At 41.7% G+C, this 24,927-nt stretch overlaps 1 protein-coding gene across 1 annotated transcript in view; it reads right to left on the bottom strand.

The window, feature by feature from the left end:
* Window positions 1–24,927, bottom strand: part of ATP13A5 (ATPase 13A5) — a 143,418-nt gene that overhangs the window by 31,397 nt on the left and 87,094 nt on the right. The window contains exons 13-21 of the mRNA XM_055570096.1: window positions 18,300–18,361; window positions 15,691–15,841; window positions 12,039–12,125; window positions 11,243–11,399; window positions 8,797–8,914; window positions 4,987–5,111; window positions 4,039–4,199; window positions 2,064–2,189; window positions 739–818 (exon numbers count right to left, since the gene is read on the bottom strand). Coding sequence (XP_055426071.1) covers window positions 739–818; window positions 2,064–2,189; window positions 4,039–4,199; window positions 4,987–5,111; window positions 8,797–8,914; window positions 11,243–11,399; window positions 12,039–12,125; window positions 15,691–15,841; window positions 18,300–18,361 — 1,067 coding nt within the window. The remainder of the gene's footprint in view (window positions 1–738; window positions 819–2,063; window positions 2,190–4,038; window positions 4,200–4,986; window positions 5,112–8,796; window positions 8,915–11,242; window positions 11,400–12,038; window positions 12,126–15,690; window positions 15,842–18,299; window positions 18,362–24,927) is intronic.

Raw genomic sequence — 24,927 nt, 5'->3', positions numbered from 1 at the left:
CAAATAATTCCAGGTGATAACTCACACGCTTCCTCATTTTTTCCCCCATTCTGAGCTGTACAGAATGCTGTTGTTTCTAGTCTCTGTATCCAAGCAGGGGGATCTTCCTTTATGATAAGCCCTACCAGCCACAGAAGGAATGTTCTTTGGAGCAGACAGCTTCTAAAATGGCCCACCTTCTGGAATTCATGAGGTTATCTAATGCCTTCCTTTGAGTGTGGACCAACCAAGTGATTTGCTTCTAATGAAAGGAGTAAAGTGACAGCTTAGGATGTCATTTCTAAGATGAAGATATAAAAAATGGTCATCTCTCTTCTCTCTCTCTGACACCTCTTGCTTGCTAACTCTCACTGGAGCTAGCCGATACTCTGTGAGCAACCCTATGAAATCACCTCATGGCAAGGAAACAAGTGTGGCTTGTGCCCAACAATGAGTGCAAAATTTAGACTCTTAGCCCAACTTTCCACAAGGAACTGAATCTTGCCAAGGACACCTAGGGTGAGGCTGGTGGCAGATCCTTCCCCACCAAGTGTGAGGTGACTACGGGACTGGTCGACACCTGATGACGCCTTGAAGGGGACCTAGAGCCAGAAGACTCAGCTAAGCACACCTGAATTCCTGACCCACAGTAATGTGAAAAAAATAAATGGCGTGATTCTAAACCACTGTGTCTTGGGGATAATTTGTTACACTGCAATTGATAACAAATATACCCTCCTTTCATGCACTAAAACCTACTTTAATTTCTGAAATTCTTCAACAAGGCTAGATTTCTGCCCAGGGGACATTCTTGCAAAAATCGTTCCATTCACCAGAATCTAAAGAGAAAAATAACAATTGCAATAAGATTAGAACAAAGAGCACTTTATGGTAAGGGGAGGGAGGAGGGAGCGGGGTTCAGGATGGGGAACATGGGTATACCTATGGCGGATTCATGTTGGTGTATGGCAAAACCAATACAATATTGTAAAGTAATTAGCCTCCAATTAAAATAAATAAATTTAAATTAAAAAATAAAAGAAGAGTCTTGAAAAATTACTCCTGGCCACCATTTTAATATAGCATTGGGTGATATAACATCAGACCAAATATCAGGAAAGGGCAAAAGGGGGATTTAACAGTTTAATATTTAACTTTCACTTTTGGTTCTCCATCACAAGTCTATTACTTTGTTCCCAATCATTTTTCCAAGATGGGATAAGCTCTAATGAATAATAGTAACTGAAAAGCAGAGGAGTATATAAGATTAAAATGCTTAGGCAACTACAGTTCTTTTCATTAAGCACCATCTCCACAATTCCAGAGGAAGGAGCAATAGATGGGGAGTTGAGAATCAAGGTTCTATTACAGCTCTGTCCCAGACTGTGACGACCTTAGGCGAAGGACAATGTCTCTGAGTCTCAGCTTTCCCATCTCTTCAATGAGAAACTGCACTAACAGCTTTCTAGACACCGTGGGGTCTAGACTCTATGGTACTCGACTGGAAAGGTGACAGGACTTTCAAGACGGTGCTAACAGACGGTTGCTGCCACTCCGCTTGTTTCCTTCCCACCAATGGCACCACTCTGCACAGCACTATTTTAAAATAGACACACAGTGACAAGATAACAAATGATTTTGAAAATACACCATAAAGCCTTTGTTTCCTCCTGCTGTAATTTAAGAATCCAGACAGGAATGGGAATAGAGCTCAGCCTGAAATGAGTTAGTGGCTTTCAGAGAAAAGCAAATTCCAAAAAACAGGCTGCGTGTTTGGAACTATCTGCAGGTTCCCTCTGCTGGGGAGGCAGGGAAGAGGCAAACTGGGATTGGACTGGCCACGGGGGGCAGGGCGAGGGGCAACATCAGCCTCAGTCTCTGAATAGGAGGCCTTGGACCCGGGGATGAGTGATATAAGAGGAGTGATGAAGGGAGACCTCTTGAAGAAACAGTGCTCCCTGTGAGGGTGTTTATTTCCTAATTCTGAGATAACCTTGCTAATCTCGCCTTCACTGTTCTCTTACCCTTTTTTATCTCACTAATTTGAGGAACAAAAAGAAACATGTCATTTCTCCAGTACTTACTTTTGGAAGCAAGCTGTTGAAATGCTGCAGTATCACTTGGTATGATTTCCCACTCATTGCAAAATGGTAACAGCTCCCTTTTTCTTCAACAGGCACTGAACTGTTTCCAATGTTGATGTAGGTTTCCTAAAATCAAAAGGGCATTATTTCTACCTTGGCTTTTAAGGATGTTGCTGTTTTCCTACATTTTATGGAAGGAAGTGTATTCATGTTACGCAACAGTGTGAGGACCAGCAAATACATAATGTAGAATTTGCCCACAGAACTTAGACTCATATAAAGAAGACACTCAAAATGTTCCCCCAAAATTAAATGAACAGAGATTACTTTGGCAATATGAGGCTCTGGATCCTAGTCTGGGAGATAATATGTGTGATGTCAGGCTACTGAGGAAATCATTCCAAGGTTCCAATGAGTGACTCCAGAGAAGAAGAGGAAACAGTCTTCCCTTCTCTTCCTTCTCCTCATGCAACCTTTTGTTTCCTAAGATCTCTTACCATTCATTCAGAAATCATGCCCGGATTTTTTCCCTGTAAAATAGGTAGACCCTTTCTTCAGAGCCTAACCTGACCTCTGCCCAACACTTCCCTCAAGGTGCCCAGATCCCCTTCCACCTTGTGTCCCTGCACCTTATTATTATTATTTTGGATGCACTATGCATGGCAGTTAGAATCTTAGTTCCCGAACCAGGGATTGAACTCATGTCCCCTGCACTGGAAGCACAGAGTCTTAATCAACCACTGGCCTGCCAGGGAAGTGTTTGGACTCTTTATTAAAAATTAGTGAAAATCTGTATCCTGTAATAAATTATAATGGAAAAAATATGAAAAAAGAGTATATATGTATAACTGAATCACTTTGCTATATAGCAGAAACTAACAACACTGTAAATCAACTATACCTCATTAAAATACATTTTAAAAAATATACCATCCTTATTTAAAAATCTGTATATGTACATGCAAACTAATTTTTATTGAAATATGTTAGGTACTTTTAAAAAATTAGTGAAGATCTGAGTTTCGTCACACAGTGCAGTTGAGGCAATACATGTAGTTGCTGAGGCAAGTGAGTTTAGAAGGAAATCAGCACCAGAAATCCACTGAAAGCAGAGAGTGAGCTGTCATCTTTCACAACCCGCACAATGGATTTGAGCCAAGTTAACACACCTCTTCACAGGGTAGGGGCAGGGCCACTCCATACAGCTGTGTAGCTTGTGTGCTGCACAAAGAAATACTCGACACTGAACAATCTGAAGGGCTGGTCAGGCTGAAGGAAGGGAGCTTTTTGTAATTTATCACCCCGAGGACCATCTCTTTGAATTCACACGAAGGCAGAGGCGACCCATTTAGTAATGAAACGTCAGGCTGCAGCCCATTCTCTTCACAAGAAAGAGCCGTCCTGGGGGAAGTGCACAGGAAACTTGCTACCTAAAGAAGCCTGACATCTGTTCACGTCAGTTCACAAGTCCAGGACAATCTAAATGACCATGAATTAGGGGAGCAGGGATCAAACAGACCGAACTTGATTCCCTGCTCTGCAGCTCACCAGTGTGTGTCGTGGCAAGCTTAGCTCTCTAGGCCTCAGTTGTCTCATTTGTAAAGGGAATACTTTGCTCAACTGTGTAGGGTAACTGAGGATCAGATGGGAACTATGGATGTGAATCAGTGAGTCTGAGCCACATCTGTACACTGGAATCACTAGGCGAAGGACTCAGTTCCCAGCCCAGAGATTCTCACTGAATCTCTAGTTTTAGCCTTGGAAGCTTGAAAACGCTTCTGGGTAATTTCTACATGAAGCCAAGACTGAGGAGTGTCAGTGGAAATGCTAAAAGCTTTGCAAACTGTAAAACTCTGGGCAGATGGGAGGGATTACTACCGTGATGACTTCTAATGCCGAGAGAGAGGGCTGCCCGGGGTCAGGGCTGTATTGCATCAGCCCCGGTCCATGGAGGGGCTTTCTGAAATTCACTCACATTCTTTCCAGGCCCATTCTCCTGGTTCTCCACCAGCTGCCAGGTCACAGAAGCAGGGGCGAACTCTTCAGGTTCGTTGGCTTCAACAAGGATCACTTGGCTCCCTCGAGGAATCATTTCAGAATTCTTTGCAACGGTAATGGCTGTTTGAAGGTTGTCACCTAGATGACAAAGAAAGTGGACTTGATTTGTGTAGAAACCTCTCAGCATCCAGGACTGAACGCTCCCTCCTCTGAGTGACCATACTGTGTTGTTGGTGCTCTTTGGGGGCATTTAACACTTTCTGCATTTTTTCATAATGTTTTATCAAGCCTGTCTGTTCCTAGTGGTCAAACATGTCTACCTCTCCCTTTCATCCTAGCATCAAGTCCATGAACATCACATATTTCCAAAATATGCACTAATGAGTAAATAAATGTTCAAGTGCTTTACAGCTCATCCTCAAGAGACTGACAATTTTAAGCAGTGAAGGTATAGGCTTGGTCTGATAACATAAACCTATTCTTGGGATCTGGATTCCAATTAAGTTAAAGAAAAAAAAAAAAAAAGCACTTAGGATCAGCCATGTTGAATTTAATCATCACAAACCATGCCTACCCCACCTCCCTGAAGGATGGTCTCACCCCTTTAGACAGAGGTCTCACTGGGGTTCTTCATGAGAACCCCGTTCTTATCTTTCAATATCTGCTGTGAGCCTATTGGCCCTGAACAAATCCTGGGTAGGAACAGAGGGCCTTAGGAAAGAGAATGAGACTTGGCCCTTGCCTCCAAAGCTCACAGTCATTGAGGGGAGCTCCCCAAGTTCCCAGGTAACTGGAGCAGAGGGTAACAATCTTGACGGCAAAGCATCGTTCCTCCTGCCTCAGCCACAGGAACTCACTCAGCTCACATGGTCTTTTGCTTATGCCTAGGGTGGGTTTAATTTGTTAGGCTTCCAGAAACGCATACCAGTGATCATCACAGTCCTGATGCGGGCCTCACTCAGCTCCTTCAAGACTGGTTTGGTTTCCTTTTTCAAGCGATTCTCCATTATGAGAAGTCCCAGAAATGTTAACTCTGACTCCACATGTTCTCTTTGGGTTTGGGAGAAAGTCAATATTAAAGCATATCCATATAGTCTCAACAGTTGGATTTATTTCTTTTTAAAATTTCTAAGTTTTATCAATGTCATACATGCACAGGTTTAACAAATCAGAAAGAATCCAAAAGTTCATAATAAAGAAAACCTATAGCCCCTGTCTTCACAGCACCTTCCCCCTTCTCCTTCCCAGATGTGACCACTTCTACATCTTTTAGCTGCTCTTTCCATGTTCTTCAACTCCATTCTTTTAAAACAATGTATTCATCTTCCAATTCTTCTGTTGGTTTTTAAAATTTTTTGTTAGTCATATATATTTTAAATTTGTAAGCATATAAGCAGTTTAAAATTTGTAAGTATATAATCTGACATATAAGCATGTATTTTTAAATTTGTAAGCATTTTAGTTTAGTAGACATTTATTAAGTACATACTGAATACCAGATATTATAGTACTAGTTGAATATGGGATCATTTATTTCAGCCTCCATCTGTTGCCTCCAGTAAATACATGAATGGCATCAGTCAAGAATTTAGTTTTCAGAATTTGAAATTGGAGGCTTGGAGTCTAACTGTGTTCCATTAGTTATGTGAGACTGCTCCTTGAAAATAAATCTCAGGTGTTTTTTAGAAAGTAAATTTGGGGGCCAAGAGCTCTTTCTTGATCCTCTATTGTTCCTTTTTCTGTCCAGAGTGGAGTTACAATTGCAGGGAGAGGAAGGGGGAGGAGAGGGAGACCTAGGGAACCGATCTCTGTGCCTGCTCTCAGCTCATCCCCCATGTTCAGGGTCCACCTTCCATGTGCTGTGCTGTGCTGTGCTCAGTTGCTCAGTTGTATCCAACTCTTTGTGACCCCATGGGCTGTAGCCCACCAGGCTCCTCTGTCCATAGGGATTCTCCAGGCAAGAATACTGGAGTGAGTTGCCACTCCCTTCTCCAGGGGATCTTCCCAACCCAGGGATCGAACCTAAGTCTCCTGCACTGCAGGCGGATTCTTCACCATCTGAGCCACCAGGGAAGCCCAAGAATACTGGAGTGAGTAGCTTAACTCTTCTCCAGGGGAATCTTCCCAACCCAGGGATTGAACTAGTGTCTCCTGCATTGCAGGCGGATTCCTTACCAGCTGAGCTACCAGGGAAGCCCCTACTTTCCATAGTACATGACATATCAGAGGCTCATCCTCTCAGGTTCTACAGGGTGAACCAACTTTATTCTTGGAATCTCTCTCTCTCTCTGGCATGATGTAGGCTACAGTTTCTTCTATCCTGCTGATTCAGCTACCACTCTTCCAGTTACTTTACAACTTATAGAAATTTGTAGAAATCCTCATCTACACATATTGCTTCTTTAGTTTTCTTTGATACTATTTCTTTTCTATTATGTTAGTAGGACTTGGGAGGGAAATGATCACATGGTCGGTAAACTTCTTTAAGAGAAAGAATAGAGTTGAATCTCTTGATGAGAAATAATTCATCCTTGGATAAGAATACATTGAAGAAACATCTCTCTGGAGTAGAGAGTGAGTAGCTACATCCTCCATTCAAAAGTCCAGTCACTAAATCACTACTTTAGATCTTACATTAGGCACGTTGGTGAACACTCAGATAATCAAATATGAATTCTGCCATTGTGATCTCAGAGAATATTATAATTCCCATCATTTAACTTCATGACTTTCTATTAAAAATTGGATTAATGTTCTTATTAACTAGAACTGAAAGAAAGATCCCAAAATCTTCTCATCAATTTATTCTATTTTGGATCTCTGTTTTATGACTTCCCTTGTTCACTGCTTCAGGTACTTGGGCCTCTCAGGATTCTACAACATTCCAGCAAAATCCTGCATCAAGGCCTTTGCATTATCCACTGTTCCTATTGTCTGCAGTGCTTTGCCCTGGATATCTGTATGCCTTACTCCCTTACTTTTACTCAGATCTCTGTTCAAATGTTACCTCCTTGGAGGACTTCCCTGATCACCCCATGTGAAATACCACCCCTCCTGTCATTTAAAAGATCCTTTTAACCTGCTTTATTTTTTCCTGCAGGGCATTTATCACTGCCTGACCATATGTTATAGATTAACTTTATTATTTGTTTCCCCCAAGTAGGATATAAGCCTTGAGAAGGCAAGGATTTGATTTTATTCACTTCTGAATCCTCAGTGCCTTGAGGGACATCTAATAATAGCCAAGCTCAATAGAAATGGGCTAAACTCATGAAAGGGTGAGTCTTATTAAGGAATTTTCTTCTGTTTTTATTTTGTCTTTTTTTCCCTAAGCCATCCTAAGAAATTCTTCTACTTCCTCATTATGATGCCAGCTTTTTAAACATTTTTAATTTTCCTAATTGGAAACCTCTCCTAAATATAATTTGACTCTAAAAAAAAAAAATCCTATTCTTTTACCCTGTTTGAAAATAATAACTATATTCTAGGAAGCACGATAAATAGGCTCCTGATATTCTTTGGGAAAACCTGAGATGGTTGGAAATCTAGCACATTTATCCTCATTTTCTGTTATATTTATAATAATGTCTATCTCACTGGTAGTTTTTAAATGAGAATATCACAGTCACATCCATATATATAGCAGCTGGGTAGTGGCTACATTCCACTTCAAGCAAAATACATCTTGTCTTCACATATGACTTTAACTTTCATTATTAAAGTTTGTATCTTGAAAAATTACAAAATCCTGTGTTATGAGTCTTTATGTTTGCTCAAGAATAACTAACACCTTGAATACTAAACCTGAGAGTGCCATTCATATATTTCAAAATGAGCTTTGTGATTCTATTTAGAAGATTAAAATGTCATGACTGAAAGACTCATTAGAGATCATCTAATAGCACATTTTATAGTTGGGGGAAATAGACACAGTGTAAGAAAGGGATGTGATTATTGATTATATTAGAGTAGATGGACTTATTGTAAATAGTAACACATTACATCTATGCAGATGGGCAGATAATTTTAAAAAATTGTATTAACTGAGGACCTCTCTGTCAGCAAAACAAAATCAAAGATGAGTAACGTACACGATCTCTTATTCATTTTGCCACAGTATTTCTTTACTTTTTTGTCATAAACAATTCAAAAACAACCTTTAAGAACTGCAAAACTTAGAAAGAAAAAATAATTTACAGATTACCCTCTGCAGAGGACAATTTACCCCTTGAATGTAATAAAGAATACTGAATTCTATTTCATATAAGGAACTCAATTTGCACTCACTCCTCCAGCTTTGAGGGGGTATACTACTGATTCCTGAAAGAAATCAAGTCTAAAAATTTCTGGAGGTCATTCAAAGTGACAACTGTATTCTCTGAACCCCATTTTTCTAGGGGAGCCCTAATCCGTCAGCCACATGATGCTCCATAGTTGAACAGGGGTTGGTTGTTTTGGGTGGGATGATGGGACATTGGTCAGAGATAACTCAGTGACATCTGAGAGTCAGGAGATCTCAACTGCCATCCTTATTCATCACCAGCCAGCCCTGTGGCTTGAGCAAGTCCTCCCCAATGTGGCTTAGAGCTGCCCCTCTCTAAATCAAGGCGTTAGATGAGTCATTCTCCATCTCTAAGAGGTTTCCTGGTGATTTGGCTTCCATCCATTCATCTCCAGGGCTCATTCTCTTCATGCACACAGAGCCTGCCCTGGTACCAATTTCTGAGCTCCCTACCTGGTTAAACTTTCCACTTCTGAAAGCTTCCTCATCTTCAAGACTTTGTGGGCAAGGGCAATGACACGGAAGCCTTGCGCTGTATAATTTCTTAGCTCCTTTGGGAAATTCTTGGGCACTGCCAAGAGAGAAAAGAGAGGTAAGCACAGGTCCCACTAAAGGTGGCTCAACTCCTAAACAAAATTCTGGATAGTCACAGTGCTTGGTTTTAACTTTCCTTCCATAAAAACGCTTTAATAGAAACACTACGGGGATTTCCCTGGTGGTCCAATGGTTAAGACTTCACCTTCCAATGTTTGGGGCAGAGGGTGTGGGTTCAGTCCCTGGCCAGGGAGCTAAGATCCCATATGCCGCTCACCAAAAAAATCGAAATATGAAACAGAAGCACTATGTAACAAAGTCAACAAAGACTTTAAAAATGGTGCACATTAAAAAAATATTTTAAAAAATAGGAACACTATAACTTCAGTTAAAGGCCACAAACAACTTTGTCAGTATGTTTTTCTTATAATCTAACAGAAATAAATGCCAAAGATGTACTGGTCATCAACTGGGTGTCACATACATTAGCTGAGTTCAGTAAAGACAGACCTCAGGACCATCTACCCAGATGAAATGAGGTACTGGAGAAGGCAATGGCACCCCCACTCCAGTACTCTTGCCTGGAAAATCCCATGGACAGAGGAGCCTGGTGGGCAATAGTCCATGGGGTCGCTAAGAGTCGGACACGACTGAGTAACTTCACTTTCACTTTTCACTTTCATGCATTGGAGAAGGAAATGGCAACCCACTCCAGTGTTCTTGCCTGGAGAATCCCAGGGACGGGGGAGCCTGGTGGGCTGCCGTCTCTGGGGTCGCACAGAGTTGGACACGACTGAAGTGACTTAGCAGTAGCAGCAGGCCAAATCTATCCCATTCTTGTTTTTGTAATTAAAGTTTCATTGGAACACAGCCATGCCCATTTGTTTGTTACCTATGGCTGCTTTCAGGTTACAATGGCAGGGTTGAGCAGTTGAGCCAGAGATGGTGTAGCCTGCAAGGCCTAAAATATTTATTACTTGTCTCTTTGCAGAAACGTTTGCCAATTTAGATAATGGATGACACAGTGCCAACCTTTGTGTGTTTCGACGTGATGATCATAACTAAGGTTAATATGTCTATAAAATTTGTATGGTTTATGTATGTATGGTTATATAAAGATATTAGGGAAAAGAATAGCATAATAAGTGTAGTAGCTTAGGTTCTAGTCTCCACTGTGCTGCCAGCTAGCTTTCTCACCTTGGGCATTTTAAGTCTCTCTTCTGCATCTCAATTTTCCCATCCATAAAATGAAGAGGTTATAGATGTCTATGCTCCCACTCAGCACAGACTTTCTATAATTCTAAAATATCAATAATTCTGGAGGTGAGGATCTATTTCAAGGAAGCTGCTAACCCTCTATTTCTTAAACACAAGAAGAAAAAAGAAATCACTGAATATGATATTATCATATGTCAAGGATCAGAAGTTAGGACAATAAGAAGAATTAGACTGACCAGACAAATAAGCAGTGGCAAATGACACCTAAAAAAAGTAACAGCCAACTATATACCAACAGTCTGTAAAGGATGGAGTTAATGGGAGCTACGAGGAAGATCAATGTCAGAAAAATAGAAGGAATTCTTTTAAAAAACGACTCCAAGCAGAGAAAGAAGTGAAAGCAATCATTTGCCAATTCTTAAAATTCTATGCACAAGCTGATGGCTATCAGCAATTGTAAGGAGAATATAGATGAAAATCAGGAGAAAAAAAGGCCAATTTTATCCAAATGAACTCATTTGAATGCAGCAATATTCTTACAAATCTGGACTGCAGCTTAGAGAGTACATGTTTATAAGATGAAGAAACAATACAAATCAGCTTAAAATCTGGCCCAGAAAGATGAAATTGCTGTGAAAATGATCAGTTACCTTGCTCTAATACCACCTAATTTACTCCAATCACTTTTTTTTCCCTAAAAAATTTATTGTTTTTATATTCTCCTCCTACTGATCTGAGACACCATAAGTGGTTCCAGCTCCCAGGAGGTGGGTGACAGAGCATCCCTGTTTGGAGAATGAGTCTGGTGTTCAAACCTGTCTCTTTGGTTCCTTCTGAACGCTACTCATTCTCACCATCCCTGGTCCTCTGACCCCCGTGTAGTTTCCTGATTTGTCCTGATGCTTGTTTCACATCTCCTTCTCTAATGCCGCAGTGTGGTTGGGCTTTTCTGGCAAGACCACAGTCTGATATTTACTCTCTGTTTCTCTGCTTTGAAATGATCACCTCTGCCTTAGCAGATCTGCTGGGCCCACTTGCTACCTACCTATAAAACAACCACCTCTATGTTCATTGATTTAGGCTGGTTTTCTCTGTCTGAGTTTTTAAGTATTTTCACCTCCTGAAAGAGGGAAGTGCCAGTTAGTACCTGTTTCAGGTCTGCAAAACCGAGCCAGCATCTCTGGGGCTCCCTTCATGTAGACATGGAAGTGATCCTCCCCCACCAGCTGAGCAACCACAGACATCCTCTGCAGGCTGGAGGAAAATGGAAACTGACGCAGGACGATGATGGCTTCCACTGGACTCTAAATGCACAAAGAGAGAGGAGCTAAAGAAGCTATTAAGGAAGATTTAGCAGATGTACACCAACAAATAATCTTTACTCTGCAGTGAGCCCAGGGACGTGAGGTGGTATATTGTCACAACATTGATATTTTTCTAGCTGCATCTCATCAAGTTGTCTGGTCTACAAAGCCCTTTCCCTTGGGGGCCTGAGAAATCCTAATCATCTTCCAGGCCAAGCTCATAGGTCACCTTCTCTGTGGTACTTCTCTCTCAGCAACACTACTCACTCCCACCTCTGGACTCCTGCTGCTCTTTCTTCAGCCTTTATTCTAGCACTTGGCACATTGTATTGCATTTGTTTGCACTGGTATTGATTTTTCTATCAGTCCATGTATTCCTCCAGCACAGAACACAACATGTCTAGTTTTGAAATCACTTTATCTCAGCACCTAGCACAGAGCTTGAGTATACATAGGTATTTTGTGAGTGTTTGTTGAATAAACTAACAAACAAATTTAGGAATGAAGGAATGAGCAAACCAACTGTACATACAGTTAGGATAAGACAAAATAATAGGAATATAAAAGCATATAAAAGGCAGGGGAATTTCACCAGTTTTAAGGGGAATGATTTATATAATTTAAAGAAGCAAACTATACCTGACTGGCTTTTGGTCCTGGCTTTATTATTACATTTGAATCTGATATCCCAAGTTCACGGTAGTCTGCATTGCAATCTTCGATTATCTGCTTTCAAATGAAAACATTCATAAGATTCCTTAGAGAAAAATAATAAGAAAGAAACACCTCTCATTTGCATAGCATTTTAATCTTTTCAAAACCCCTTTTACATTTTTCCTCTTCTAAGCCAATTATTTTAATACCATCATTATCAAATTTCTGTTGTTTTGATTCATATTAAGGATCTTATTGTAAAATGTCAAAGAGCAGAATTATTGTGATTACATTTTAAGTAGTAACTGATTGTGTGTGTGTGTGCGTGCTCAGTTGTGTCCGACTTTTTGAGCCCTATGGACTGTGGCCCTCCCAGGCTCCTCTGTCCATGAGTTCCCCAGGCAAGAATACTGGAGTGGGTTGCCATTTCCTTTCCCAGGGCATCTTCCTGATCCAGGGATTGAACCCGTGTCTCCTGCATCTCCTGCTTTGGCAGGCAGATTCTTACCTCTGAGCCACCTGGGAAGCCAGTAATAATTGATGGAGGAAGCATTAACCGCAGCCCACTGGCTCTTCCTAAAAGGTATGTCTTATAAATGGACGAGGGTAGAGACCTATTCTCCATTACACCTGAGCACATTAGCTCCCAGATGACAGAGGATTGAATCTTGAACTACTTTTTACGCTAAGTCTATGCTACTAGCCTAACTAGTTAGCTACAGAGTTACAAGTTAGCTGCTAGCAAATTAGAAAGCATGTTTGAAAATAGTTTGTATTCTTTGGATGTTACAGCACTATAAGTTATACCATCTGAAGAACCAATATTTAGCTAAAATATGGGAAAGGCAGTCAGATAAAAATAAATAGTAGAAGTCAAAAAATAAGAGACAACATCTGGTCTCTCCTCTACCACTTGTTCAACCTTGGGGACATCACTTTGTTTCTCCAAATCTCAATTTCTTTGGAAAAATATTCTGACATTCCTTATGGTTTCTAATATTCTTAGAATCTATAAGAACATTTTCACTCCTCCTTATGCTTAGTGAAAGTTTCTTAATACCCAAAAGACATTTAACTAGAGACTTATCCAGCTTTAAACTCAGTGAACGATCTTGCACTGTTATGCTCTGTTTGGAGTGGATACAACTGGTCTTAAAAACAGTTCTTACAGAGCTAATACTAAAGATTTACGTCCCCACATAAGACCCCAACTCGTAGGTCACTTGTACACAGAAAGGAAGCCTTCTCTTTTGGAGAAGAGGGAGCAGTGTTAGAACCAGGATCAAAGTCATATAGAGGAATCATGACCGTGTGGAACTCCTCACTGAGCCAGCACCAGCGATGCTGGTAAGGACGTTGGTGCTGTTTGCTTATAATAATTACACTGATTCCTCTTCATTAAGATCCAGGAAAGGGATTTCTGTCTTGCCTTTATATTGCAAATAAAAAATACTGCCTTCCATATTAGCAAACAAAGAATGTTGCAGCCATCAAGCCATCACATTACAGCCATCTGGATGGTGAACCCTGGGGGAACTCGGGATGGAAACTCTGCCTGCCAGCAGCCACTTCCTATGGTGCACCTTTAGGAGGAGACTCAGGATGCCTAATGGCTCAGCGGTAAAAACTCTTCCTGTAATGCAGGGGATGCAGGAGACATGGGTTCAATCCCTGAGTAGGGAAGATCCCCTGGAGGAGGAATATCCTATGGGCAGAGGAGCCTCACAGCTACCTCCAACAGTGCACCCTGAGGAGACTCAGAATGTGAAAACACAAGACACTAGCCCCAGACAGCTGAGATGCATATCAAAGAAAAGATTTCAGTGAGCCCAGACTCTTGCATCTTCCCATACAAATAAAAGCACTAAATTCCTTAACTTGAAATATGTGGTTTTCTTTAAGTAACAGTAATTTTTTTTTATTCCAACTACCTTGTCTTTGCTGCAAAAAATCCTATACATGTATCCTAGCTACATAACCCTTCTTCCCTCTTCAGCGCACTCTCTTAGAATTATCTGAGATGCTTAAGTCTTGGGCTTAAGTCCTCAGTTTTGTCTGTCAAATAAAACATAACTCAACTTTTAGGCTGTGCTTTTTTTTTTTTTCCCAATAGGCAGTATCAAGCATTTCTCCACAGCAATGCTCTAATCTTACTTACTGATATCAGAAATTTCCCTGTTTGCCAGGTTTCCCCTTTTATTACTTTGGCCTCTAGAAATCCGCAATTTTCCTACAATAAATCTTTAAATTAGCCTCTTTGTGACTGTCCTTCAGGCTTCCCAGATGGCGAGTGGTAAAGAGTCTGCCTGCCGATGCAGAAGACGCAGGAGACATGGGTTGGATCCCTGAGTCAGGAAGATCCCCTGGAGTAGGAAATGTCAGGCCACTCCAGTATTCTTGGTGGAAAATTCCATGGACAGAGGATCCTGGTGGGCTCTAGTCCCTGTGGTCACAAAGGGTCAGAGAACATGACTGAGCACACACTCTGTCAAGGGGTTCTGCAGGTCCCTACAGTTGTTTGTTTTCACTTCTTTTACAGCTCTGTTTAAATGCTGTTCTGCATTTCATGTAAGTAGTTTTAGAAAAAAACATTTTTTTTTTTGAAGGGAAGAACAATGTGGTTAATTAACTAACTAATGAATGAATGAATGCCCTCCATTCTTTGGACACTTTACAATGCCTGGCTCCCTCAGGCTCACAGTTTCAAAGCTCCAGAAGTGAGTCATTGTTATCCAAATACACATAGGAGGTAATGATTCAGAATCTTTGTTCTGGATTTGAGGTCAGAAAGCTAGAGTGTACTTTCCCCATCCTGTCCTGACAGTTGCCAGTAGGACCTTATATCCTTCAGCTGTCATTCACACTCAGCTGAGGAAATGGAACCCCCCGAATTGAGGGGCCTCCATTCTGGTGTCAAACCCTTTCACTGGGTTTGGAGGTCCCCTGGAGAAGGAAATGGCAACCTGTTCCAGTATTCTTGCCTGGAGAATTCCTTGGACAGAGGAGCCTGGGGGCTACAATCTGTGAGGTTGCAAAGAGTGGGACATGACTAAGCCGACTAACACTTTTAAGACCTATACTGTCTACTAATAATACAGCAGCTACCAACCAATTGTGGCTATTTCAATTATTTAAAATTTAAAAATCAGTTCCTAATTTGCATACCCACTGTTCATATGCTCAATAGCCAGTGTGGCTAGTGGCTACTGTGTTTCCAGCACTGCTTTGGATGAGTGTTTCTCCAAGGGTGTTTGTGCTATGGTTTGGCCTATCAAGGTTTTTGTGGTGAAACAGGTTTAGTAAATGCTGCATATTATATCCCCTCTTTAATATTCACAATATACCACCATACATTAACATTAAAGAAATTCTATAGTCAAGAAATCAAATTATCTTTGTTTAAATATCAGTTCCCAGATTTATTTGGTGGTAGACCCCTATTTCATGTTGCAAAGGTTTGTAGAGTTTTGGAGCAGAGATTGGGAGATTCAGGTAGGATCAGACCTTCATTCATTCATATACTGCTATGATTCTCTGGGTTTCAACCAAAGTTAGGAAAGCCTAGGCACTCCCAGTGAGTACTGGATATGTCTTCACATTTTCCTCATTCAGTTGAACCAAGAAATAATCACCTTACCCAAGCGGTGCCCTCAAACATTTTGAGGTCCAGTGGATCTCCCTGGATGGTCCCATCGAGGAGTATCAGAGAGTGGCAACTGGCCATGGCCGCACACTGTGGGCCCCAGGGCAGAGCCTTGCCTGAGGTAAAGCTGTGGACTTCCTGGAAACTGGTAGAGAAAATAATTCTCAAGTTAAGGTCTTCAACAAACTCATTTTGCACACCCTGCCCTTCAATTTTACTGAGATAAATTTACTGATACCTCACCTCGATGCTCAAAACCTTCACTAGCTCCCCTTCCCCCCAAACCTTATATGATAAATTCTGAGTGTTTGGGTATAATGACAGGGAATCATTGACTTGACGGACATGAGTTTCGGCAAACTCCAGGAGATAGTGGAGGACAGGTAAGCTTGGCATGCGGCAGTTCATGGAGTGGCAAAGAGTTGGACACAGCTTAGTGACCGAACCTGCTGCCAGCCCACAGGGTGGCGGTGTTGTGGGAAGGTAGACTGTGGGAAGGCTCAGAGCTGACATCTGCAAATTGTAGAGCTGTCTCTAGAAAACGACCAGGCAAGAAGTCTCCAGGCCAATGGGGTAGCAGGGATGGAAAGGAAGCCTGCCTGCTGGCTCCATTCTTCTTCAAGTAAAAGCAGGCATGGATGGGGAATTTCCTTGGCAGTCTGGTGGTTAAGATTCCACCTTTACAACTCAGGGGGTGTGGGTTCAATTTCTGGTCCTGGAACTAAGATACCATATGCTGTGCTATGCTGTGCTTAGTCACTTAGTCATATCCAGCTCTTTGAGACCCATGGACTGTAGTCCACCAGGCTCCTCTCTCCATGGGATTGTCCAGGCAAGAATACTGGAGTGGGTTGCCATGCCCTTCTCCAGGGGATTTTCCCCACCCAGGGATCAAACCCAGGTCTCCCACATTGCAGGAGGATTCTTTACCATCTGAGCCACCAGGGAAGCCCATGTTGTATAGCATGGCCCCAAAATTTAATGAATAAGTACAATAAAGAAAAAAAAGCAAGCATGGATTCAAATAGTTCTCACAAGTCGGCCCTTTGGCATTCATCCCTATTTCTTAAAACTCCTGGCATGGATATCTAGCATCAAAAACTCATTTCCCTATTTGACAGTAGACATTCTTTCCTCCCATCTTACAGCTGAATAAAAACTGTATCCAGGGTTTCTACTTCTCTCAAAGTCTCAGAGTACTAGGGGAAAAGGATAGAAAGAAGGAATGGAAACTGCAAATATCCCTTTCCCCTTTCATTGCTCTGGTCAGTAGAGGTCTGCCTGTCTGGACCAAAACCTGATCTGTGCATCCAAGTACCCAGAAGCAGAGGCACATTAACAGGAGCCCAGGGAGTTCACTGACACGTAGCCCAGGAATCCTCTGCAACGACACACTGCCTGACTACTGTTCCCTTGTGCCAGGGCTGTACCCAGGACCCTGTCACCAACCTGGAGAGTCCCTGCATGACTCCTTCAGTGACAGCAGCCTCAGCTACTGTTTGGAGCCCAGGTGGTATACCCAGAGCTCAAGAGCAGAAGTGTCTCCACTCTGACTGAGAAGGTGGGTCCCAGCCCTGCAGGGAAGGGAGTGCAGGGGGCATTCTCTGAGGATGGGCACTCCCTCTTGTCTCTAGCTCTGTTTGGGGGGTAGTATTTATGTGATTGCCCTCTCCACTCCCTGTTGTTGTTGAGTCACTAAGTCATATTTGATTCTTTGCGAGCCCATGAACTGCGGCACACCAGGCTTCCCTGTCCTTCAATATCTCCCAGAGTTTGCTCACACTCATGTCCATTGTATCAGTGATGCTATCCAACCATCTCACCCTCTGTCACCCCCTTCTCCTCCTGCCTTCAATCTTTCCCAGCATGGAGGTCTTTTCCAATGAGTCAGCTCTTCACGTCAAATGGCCAAAATATTGGAGCTTTGGCTTTGGCTTCGCTCCCTTGTGCCAGCTTTTAAACCTCGTCTGTAAAATTTGTAGCCATACTCCCTTCAAAACCCATCTCATTTGTTATCTCCTCCAGCTGGTATTCCTTGATCTATTCATTTTCAAAATGAATTTCTACCTTTTATCCACTACATTGTTATAAAAATCAGGACTGTCTTTTATCAAGCAATCATTATTATGTCTTCTTCTTTACTGTGATATCTGTGCCTTAATTCTTTCCCCAGCCCATGTGGTACATTGCAGGTGGGTCCATTTGCACCTTTCGTCTCACTAGAGTGCGAACTCCATGAGGGGGGAAATGGGGGTCTTCCTTTCTGGATTTCCCACCTCACAAGCCACCCAGGAAGCCTATGCAGTTTTAAATTAAGCACAGTCCTGATTTCACTCTTTGCTTTTTGTTTTATTCACTCAAGTCCCTAGTCATCCACCTTATTCTATTCCATTTTTCATGTGGAGTTTGAAGATCTACTTTCCCTCTCTGATTCCGAATTTAGAACTCATTTTATTTAACAAGTTAGATTAATGGGGAGCCAGTACCAGCCAATTATTATGTATATTTTATGTGAGATTCATCCCTCAACACTGGAAGGATGGACTGGAGTGTCACAAGGCAGCCCCACCAATCACACACTCTGTCTCCATTACAGTGCCTACCAGTTGTCAACAGTAGGGACAGTCCCCCAGAGGTCCAGTCCATCTTCTGTAAGAGTACCAGTCTGCAAAAAAAATCAGAATGGGTTTTACCAGAAGATTTAGAGCTTTTAATTATAATTTACACAAAACCCAAGCTCCTAAGAAACCAAAGTATGTTTAGCTGACCCAAGCCCTTTCTTTTTACATTAGAGGTTTATTAAAAATTTTTTTCATTATTGTTTATATTTGTAGTAAGTGTGATACTCAGCTATCCATTAGTTTTCTTTTTTTTTCCTTCTAAGAACAGACTTTTTAAATTTTTATTTTCCATTTGTTCAATGATTCTTTTTAAAATTTAATTTGTGTTTTATATTTTATTAATGTATAGTTGATATAAAATATTCTACAAGTTATAGGTGTACTATATAGTGATTCACAATTTTTAAAGGTTATACTCCATTTATACTTATTATAAAATATTGGCCAAGCCCTTACTGGCAAGCATCAAATTTTAAATCAGAGAAGAGCACCTGAAAGAAAGATTCAGCCAGTGACAAATGATTCCCAAAAGACCATGTTGAAAATTAAGTTGAGTCTGCTGCTGCTGCTAAGTCGCTTCAGTCGTGTCCGACTCTGTGCGACCCCATAGATGGCAGCCCACCACGTTCCCCAGTCCCTGGGATTCTCCAGGCAAGAACACTGGAGTGGGTTGCCATTTCCTTCTCCAATGCATGAAACTGAAAAGTGAAAGTGAAGTCGTTCAGTCGTGTCAGACTGCTCCTCCATCCATGGGATTTTCCAGGCAAGAGTACAGGAGTGGGGTGGCGCCATTGCCTTCTCTAGTCATTAATTATTACCAAATGCAAGTGTTTCATTTTGTTTGTTTACTGCTGTGACCACTGCTGTTGCTGAATGAGAAAGGTTCAGGGAATAGAAATCCAACAAGAACCAGCTCAAGTCCGACTTCTCAGTTGGCACCTGTTGTCTTTCTTTTTTTTTTTTTTTTTAATTTTATTTTTAAACTTTACATAACTGTATTAGTTTTGCCAAATGTCTTTCTAAAGCAGAGATCAGAATTTTTTTCTTTCTTTGCAAGACTGTTTCGTTCCTAGTCTGCTATATGGTTCACAGCTATTTCCTAAAAATAATGGGTGACATGGTGACTGTCCAGATTGATAATGAAATGTTGATAAAGGGCTTTGAGACTACAGAGAGAAGTGAAGTGCTCATAATAAATATTAATTAATGCCCAGGAATGGGTTTGACTGTTAGATCAAGAGGAAAATGGTGGGGAGGGTTGATTTGCTGCATCAGGGGAAAGTATTTGTCAGATAATGTAGCAGAGAAAGCAAAATGGGGCTGAGTGCTATCACAGCACTTTTAATTTGCCCATTGCTTCACAGTCGATTATTAATTACAAACCCTAGTGTCTGTCTTTATGCAATAGGCCAATGGCATTTGGCCTGGTCTACACCCAGTCAGAATAAGGAGGTGGCTATCACTGGCTCAGCTCTGTCAGTAATGCATTGTAAAGTGATAGGGAATGTCCTTTTCAACACTGACACCTTTGTTTCTGACACTTTTTTTCTTGAAAATCATCACCAAATAAGACACTGAAGTTTTCAGTTTTCCATCAAATGATATCTGTTATCATCATAGCACATTTGCATTAGCACCATGCTTTACAGTGAAGTGTCTGCAGTGCTTTCTCTTCTTACAACTAGGGTACAGACAGTCTCAGTATAAAGGTGAAATGAGCAGCTCAAGGGTCCACTGGCACATAGATTGGAGAGAAAGAAACAGAATCCAGCCTGTTTGGAGACTTCCACCAGAAGACAAATGTTAAGTGAACTGTGAAAAGCATGTGGAGAGACAACGTCTGTACTGAGCTTCTGGATTAAAGAAACAAGGAAACTTTGTTTTATTAACTAATTTGGACTTCAAGGAGAGCTAACATGCTTCGTGTAGGATTCCTTCAAGAACAACAACAGCAAAAGAAAAAAGCAAAACACTACTTTTTTCATGTACCTCCTATATTTTATAAGGACTCCAATCCGTGTGATTAGATTCCAAAGGCTCTTGAGTTGCTCCATTTCAGCAAGAGTTAGCAACTTAATTCAAACTGAAATGTTTTCCTGATGATTAGATATGTTTTAAAACATCAATATCTTGAACATGAAAACAGAGATGATACCGTAGCAAAAATAGATAAGGGACAAAGTTATTTCTCTACATGAAAATAACCCTTATACAATAAAACTAGCCATAAATGGAAAAAGCACTAAATTACAGTTGCTGTTCTAAAGTGATTAAGATAGAAAAATAAAACTTCTTAGTATAAATACTAGTCCAGGCTTAGACTGAATTGAATAGAAAAGAGAGAGAGATAACTTGTTTTAAAGAACTTGTAAGAACCCAGTGTAAAACTAGAAATATATGGGAATAAATATACTCAGAAGCCCAGTGGTGAACATCTTCTAAATTGAAATAGCACTAGATGGAAATTCAATTAATTGTGAAGGGGTTTATTCTAACATCATGGTGGTAGAGTTTTATAATATGAAAGAAACAGAGAATTGTACTTCAACTATCTTAAAAAGTCACACAGAAACTTAGTGTCAATTCATGATTAGATTTCCCATTTCACTGATTCCCAATCATGAGTCTTCGCATAATAAGATGCCATCACAACATATGGAGTCTGGCCAAGTCTGCTGTCGAGCATCCTTAAGACAGTCTAGCAAAGGAGCACAAGGATGTGGAGGGAAACGCTTTCTACAGGAAGGAAAGGGAACACCTCTGGAAAAATTAGTTTTAGAAACAGATATGTAATGAACACATTTTGTAAATCTCCCTCCTATATTCTACACACTGGTGAGGCTGCTGGGTCAGTAATAGGAATTGCTGTCAAGAGTTGTTCTCTGGCCCTGAATCTAAAAGGTAGCTACTGTTAAGTTAACCTTACAGGTTTCTTTGTCAAAAGAAACTAGAAAAGAATAGAACTGAAACGATGTAAGAGCTACGCCACTTCTACCTGGGGACCAGGACTTGTCAGGTCTGATCATGGTGTCTCTCCAGCTTGGCCTTTGCTCTCTGTTTCTCTTTGTCTAGGACAAGGAGCCATCTTTTCTGAGCACATGAAGCCCTGAGCAACTGGGCTCATCGGTTCCAGCTGCATCCTGACCACAAAGCCACGTTCTCACCACCCAGAGTCTGGCTCCCCACCTGTGGCAGCCCAGCTATCTGTGTGCTGCTGGGCTGCTCACTGCTGAGCCTGGGGCCCATTCTGCCTGACAGCCAAAGCCACAGCCTAGAGGTGACTCCCACCTGAGGCAGGTAACCACACCCCAGTGTTTGGCTCATACTTATTTAGCATGCATTTCACTGTCTTTTCATCATCTATGTTTCCCTGTTACCTTCTTCCTCAACTAGCTCATGAGCTTCTCAAGAGCCTGGAACATCTCATTAATGGGGCTCTCTGCCAACATCAGTTCTCTAAAAAGCAGCAAAGCCTTCATCATTTATTCTCATGAAGACAAAGTTAAGACATGGAGGGAACAGACCAGACCCCTGCCTTAGAGCTGGTAAACTGGGTAGCCGGGTGAGGTGATTGATACTGCAGCCCTGCCTGGTCCCCGAGAGGAGCCACAGAGAGGGGTCCTGGGACCTGTCCCAGAACAGCTGTCCCCTCCTCCGAACATACTTCCCTTCTGCCACCTTTCCAGGCCCTAAGCACAGACAATCTGCCCCAGTCCTGAGGCTCAACATTCTGGGAAGCAAAGGGGAAAAGAGGGACCAGAGTGTGTAACACAGGTCACAGCCCCTGCTTTCCAGTTCCTGAAAAGAAGCAGCGGAGGAGAAGTGAATATGCTCCCTTAAGCTCTGGACAAAGCACCAAGGGAACAGAAATGTTCCTCATATTATTTTTTGCCTGAAAAAAGCCAGTCATTCATAAAAGTGATTACAGTAAGAAATTGTTTTGAAACCCGAAACAGGCACGGAAATATTAAATTTGACAGGAAAGAAATGCTTGATGTGGGAGGAGGAGCCAAGATGGCAGAGGAGTAGGACGGGGAGAACACTTTCTCCCCCACAAATTCATCAAAAGAACATTTAAACGCAGAGTAAATTCCACAAAACAACTTCTAAAGGCCAGCAGAGGACATCAGGCACCCAGAAAAGCAACCCAAGTCTTCGGAAGGAGGTAGGAAAAAATATAAAAGACAAAAAAAGAGACAAAAGAGGGAGGGATGGAGTTCCGTCCCAGGAAGGGAGTCTTAAAAAGAGAGAAGTTTCCAAACACCAGGAAACCTTCTCACTGCCGAATCTGTGCTGAGCTTTGGAAGCACTGAGGGCAACATAACAGGGAGGAAAAATAAATAAACAATTAAAACCCGCAGATTGCGAGCCCTACGGTAACTCCCCTAGCGGAGAAGCAGCGCAGACGCCTGCATCCGCCATTAGCAAGCAGGGGCTGAGCAGGGAGGCGCGAGCGGGCTGCATCGCTTAGGGTAAGGACCTGGCCTGAATACCCTGAGCGCTATCTGAGTGAAATAATTTGGGCTAGTAAACCAGACTGTGGGATATCTACCATGCGAAAAGCCAGCCCTAACTTAAGACACCACCAAGCCCGCGCACGTAACAAAGGTCTGAACAGAGATAGCCAGCTGCAGACCTTCCCCCTCTGGTGACAGGCAGCCAGAACCGAAAGGGGGCAATTGCAGCCCCAGAGAGACATTATCTATAAAACTGTAAGCAGGCTTCTTTGCTAACTAAAACTTCTTGGCGGTCTGGATGGTCAACATCTGCCTGAGAAGGTGCTCCGGTTGTACACCTAGATAAATGAGCGGCGGGGAGGCGATAAGTCGCAGCAATCGCGCTCGCCAAACACCTCATCACCTGAGCTGCTCGGACCTGGGAAGGGCACAAAACGCAGGCCCACCCGAGTCTGCGCCTCTGAGGACTACCCAAGTGCCTGAACCTGAGCGGCTTGGACCTGGGAGGTACAGGCAGCCCAGGGCCAGCCACGGATGGTTCCCGGCGGAGCAACCTAGAGCCTGAGAAGTGTGGGCAGGGAGGCTACACGCCCCGTGAGTGGGGGCAGACCCAGTTTGGCTGAGGCACTGCGAGCACATGCCAGTGTTATTTGCAGCATCCCTCCCTCCGTCCCAACAGCGCGACTGAACAAGTGAGCCTAAAAAACAACAAAAAAAAGTATCCTCCACCATCCCCTTTGTGTCAGGGCGGAAACCAGACACTGAAGAGACCAGCAAACAGTAGAAGCTATAACAGAGGGAACCGCCTTGGAAGCTACAGGCAATAGATTAAAACCCTGTGGTTACTACTGAATACATAGGAAGGGGCCTATAGATCTTGAGAAATACAAGTCGGACCAAGGAACTAGCCAAAAATGAACTGAACCCACAATACTCACAACAAAACCAGAGAAAGTCCTAGATATATTTTTACTATTTTTACGATCATTCTTTCTTTCTTTTTTTTTTTTAATTTTTTAAAAAAAAATTTTAAGTCCTCTATTATTCCTTTAAGTTTCACTTTTATAACCTATTACTTTGAAAAAAAAAAAGGCCCTATTTTTTTTTTTTTTTTTTTACAGCAAACTTCATATATATATTTTTTATAATTTTTTGACCTTGTGTTTTTTTTTTCCTTCTTCTTCTTTTCTTTAACATTGTATTTTTGAAATTCCAAACTCTATTCTAGATTTTTAATTTTAGCTTTTTGGTATTTGTTATCAATTTTGTACCTGTAGTTTTTTTTATAATTTCTTTGACTTTTTTTTTTTCTGTTTCTGTTTCTCTTCTTTTTTTATATAACATTGTATATCTGAAATTCCAAACTCTACTCTAGATTTTTAACTTTTGCTTTTTGGTATTAGTCATCAATTTTGTACCTATATTCTCTTTATAATTTTCGCGACCTTGTTTGTTTTTGTTTGTTCGTTTTTTCTCTCTTTCTTTTCCTTCTTCTTTTCTTTAACATCGTATTTTTGAAATTCCAAACTCTACTCTAGATTTTTAATTTTTGCTTTAATGTATTTGTTACCAATTTTGTACCTTTAAGAACCCAATCTTCAGTACCTATTTTTCACTAGGGAGCGAGATTACTGGCTTGACTGCTCTCTCTCCCTTTGGACTCCCCTTTTTCTCTACCAGGTCACCTGCATCTCCTCCCTAACCCCTCTCTACTCTACCCAACTCTGTGAATTTCTGTGTGTTCCAGATGGGGAGAACACTTAGGGAACTGATTACTGGCTGGATCTGTCTCCCTCCTTTTCATTCCCCCTTTTATCCTCCTGGCCACCTCTGTCACCTTCCTCCTTCTTCTCTTCTCTGTATAACTCCATGAACAACTCTGAGTGGTCCAGTTGTGGAGTGCACATAAGGAAGAGATTACTAGCTAGCCCACTCTCTCCTCTATTGATTCCACCTCATCTCATTCGGGTCACCTCTAACTCCCTCCTCTCTCTTCTCTTCTCCATGTAACACTGTGAACCTCTCTGGGTGACCCTCACGGTAGAGAAACTTTTCATCTTTAACGTAGATGTTTTATCAATGGTGCTGTATAGAAGGAGAAGTTTTGAAACCACTGTAAAAATAAGATCAATAACTGGAAGCAGGAGGCTTAA

This window comes from Bubalus kerabau, chromosome 2 (assembly GCF_029407905.1).
Source record: "Bubalus kerabau isolate K-KA32 ecotype Philippines breed swamp buffalo chromosome 2, PCC_UOA_SB_1v2, whole genome shotgun sequence".
NCBI classification, from domain to species: Eukaryota; Metazoa; Chordata; class Mammalia; order Artiodactyla; family Bovidae; genus Bubalus; species Bubalus kerabau.
This window is presented reverse-complemented; position numbering and strand designations above follow the sequence as displayed.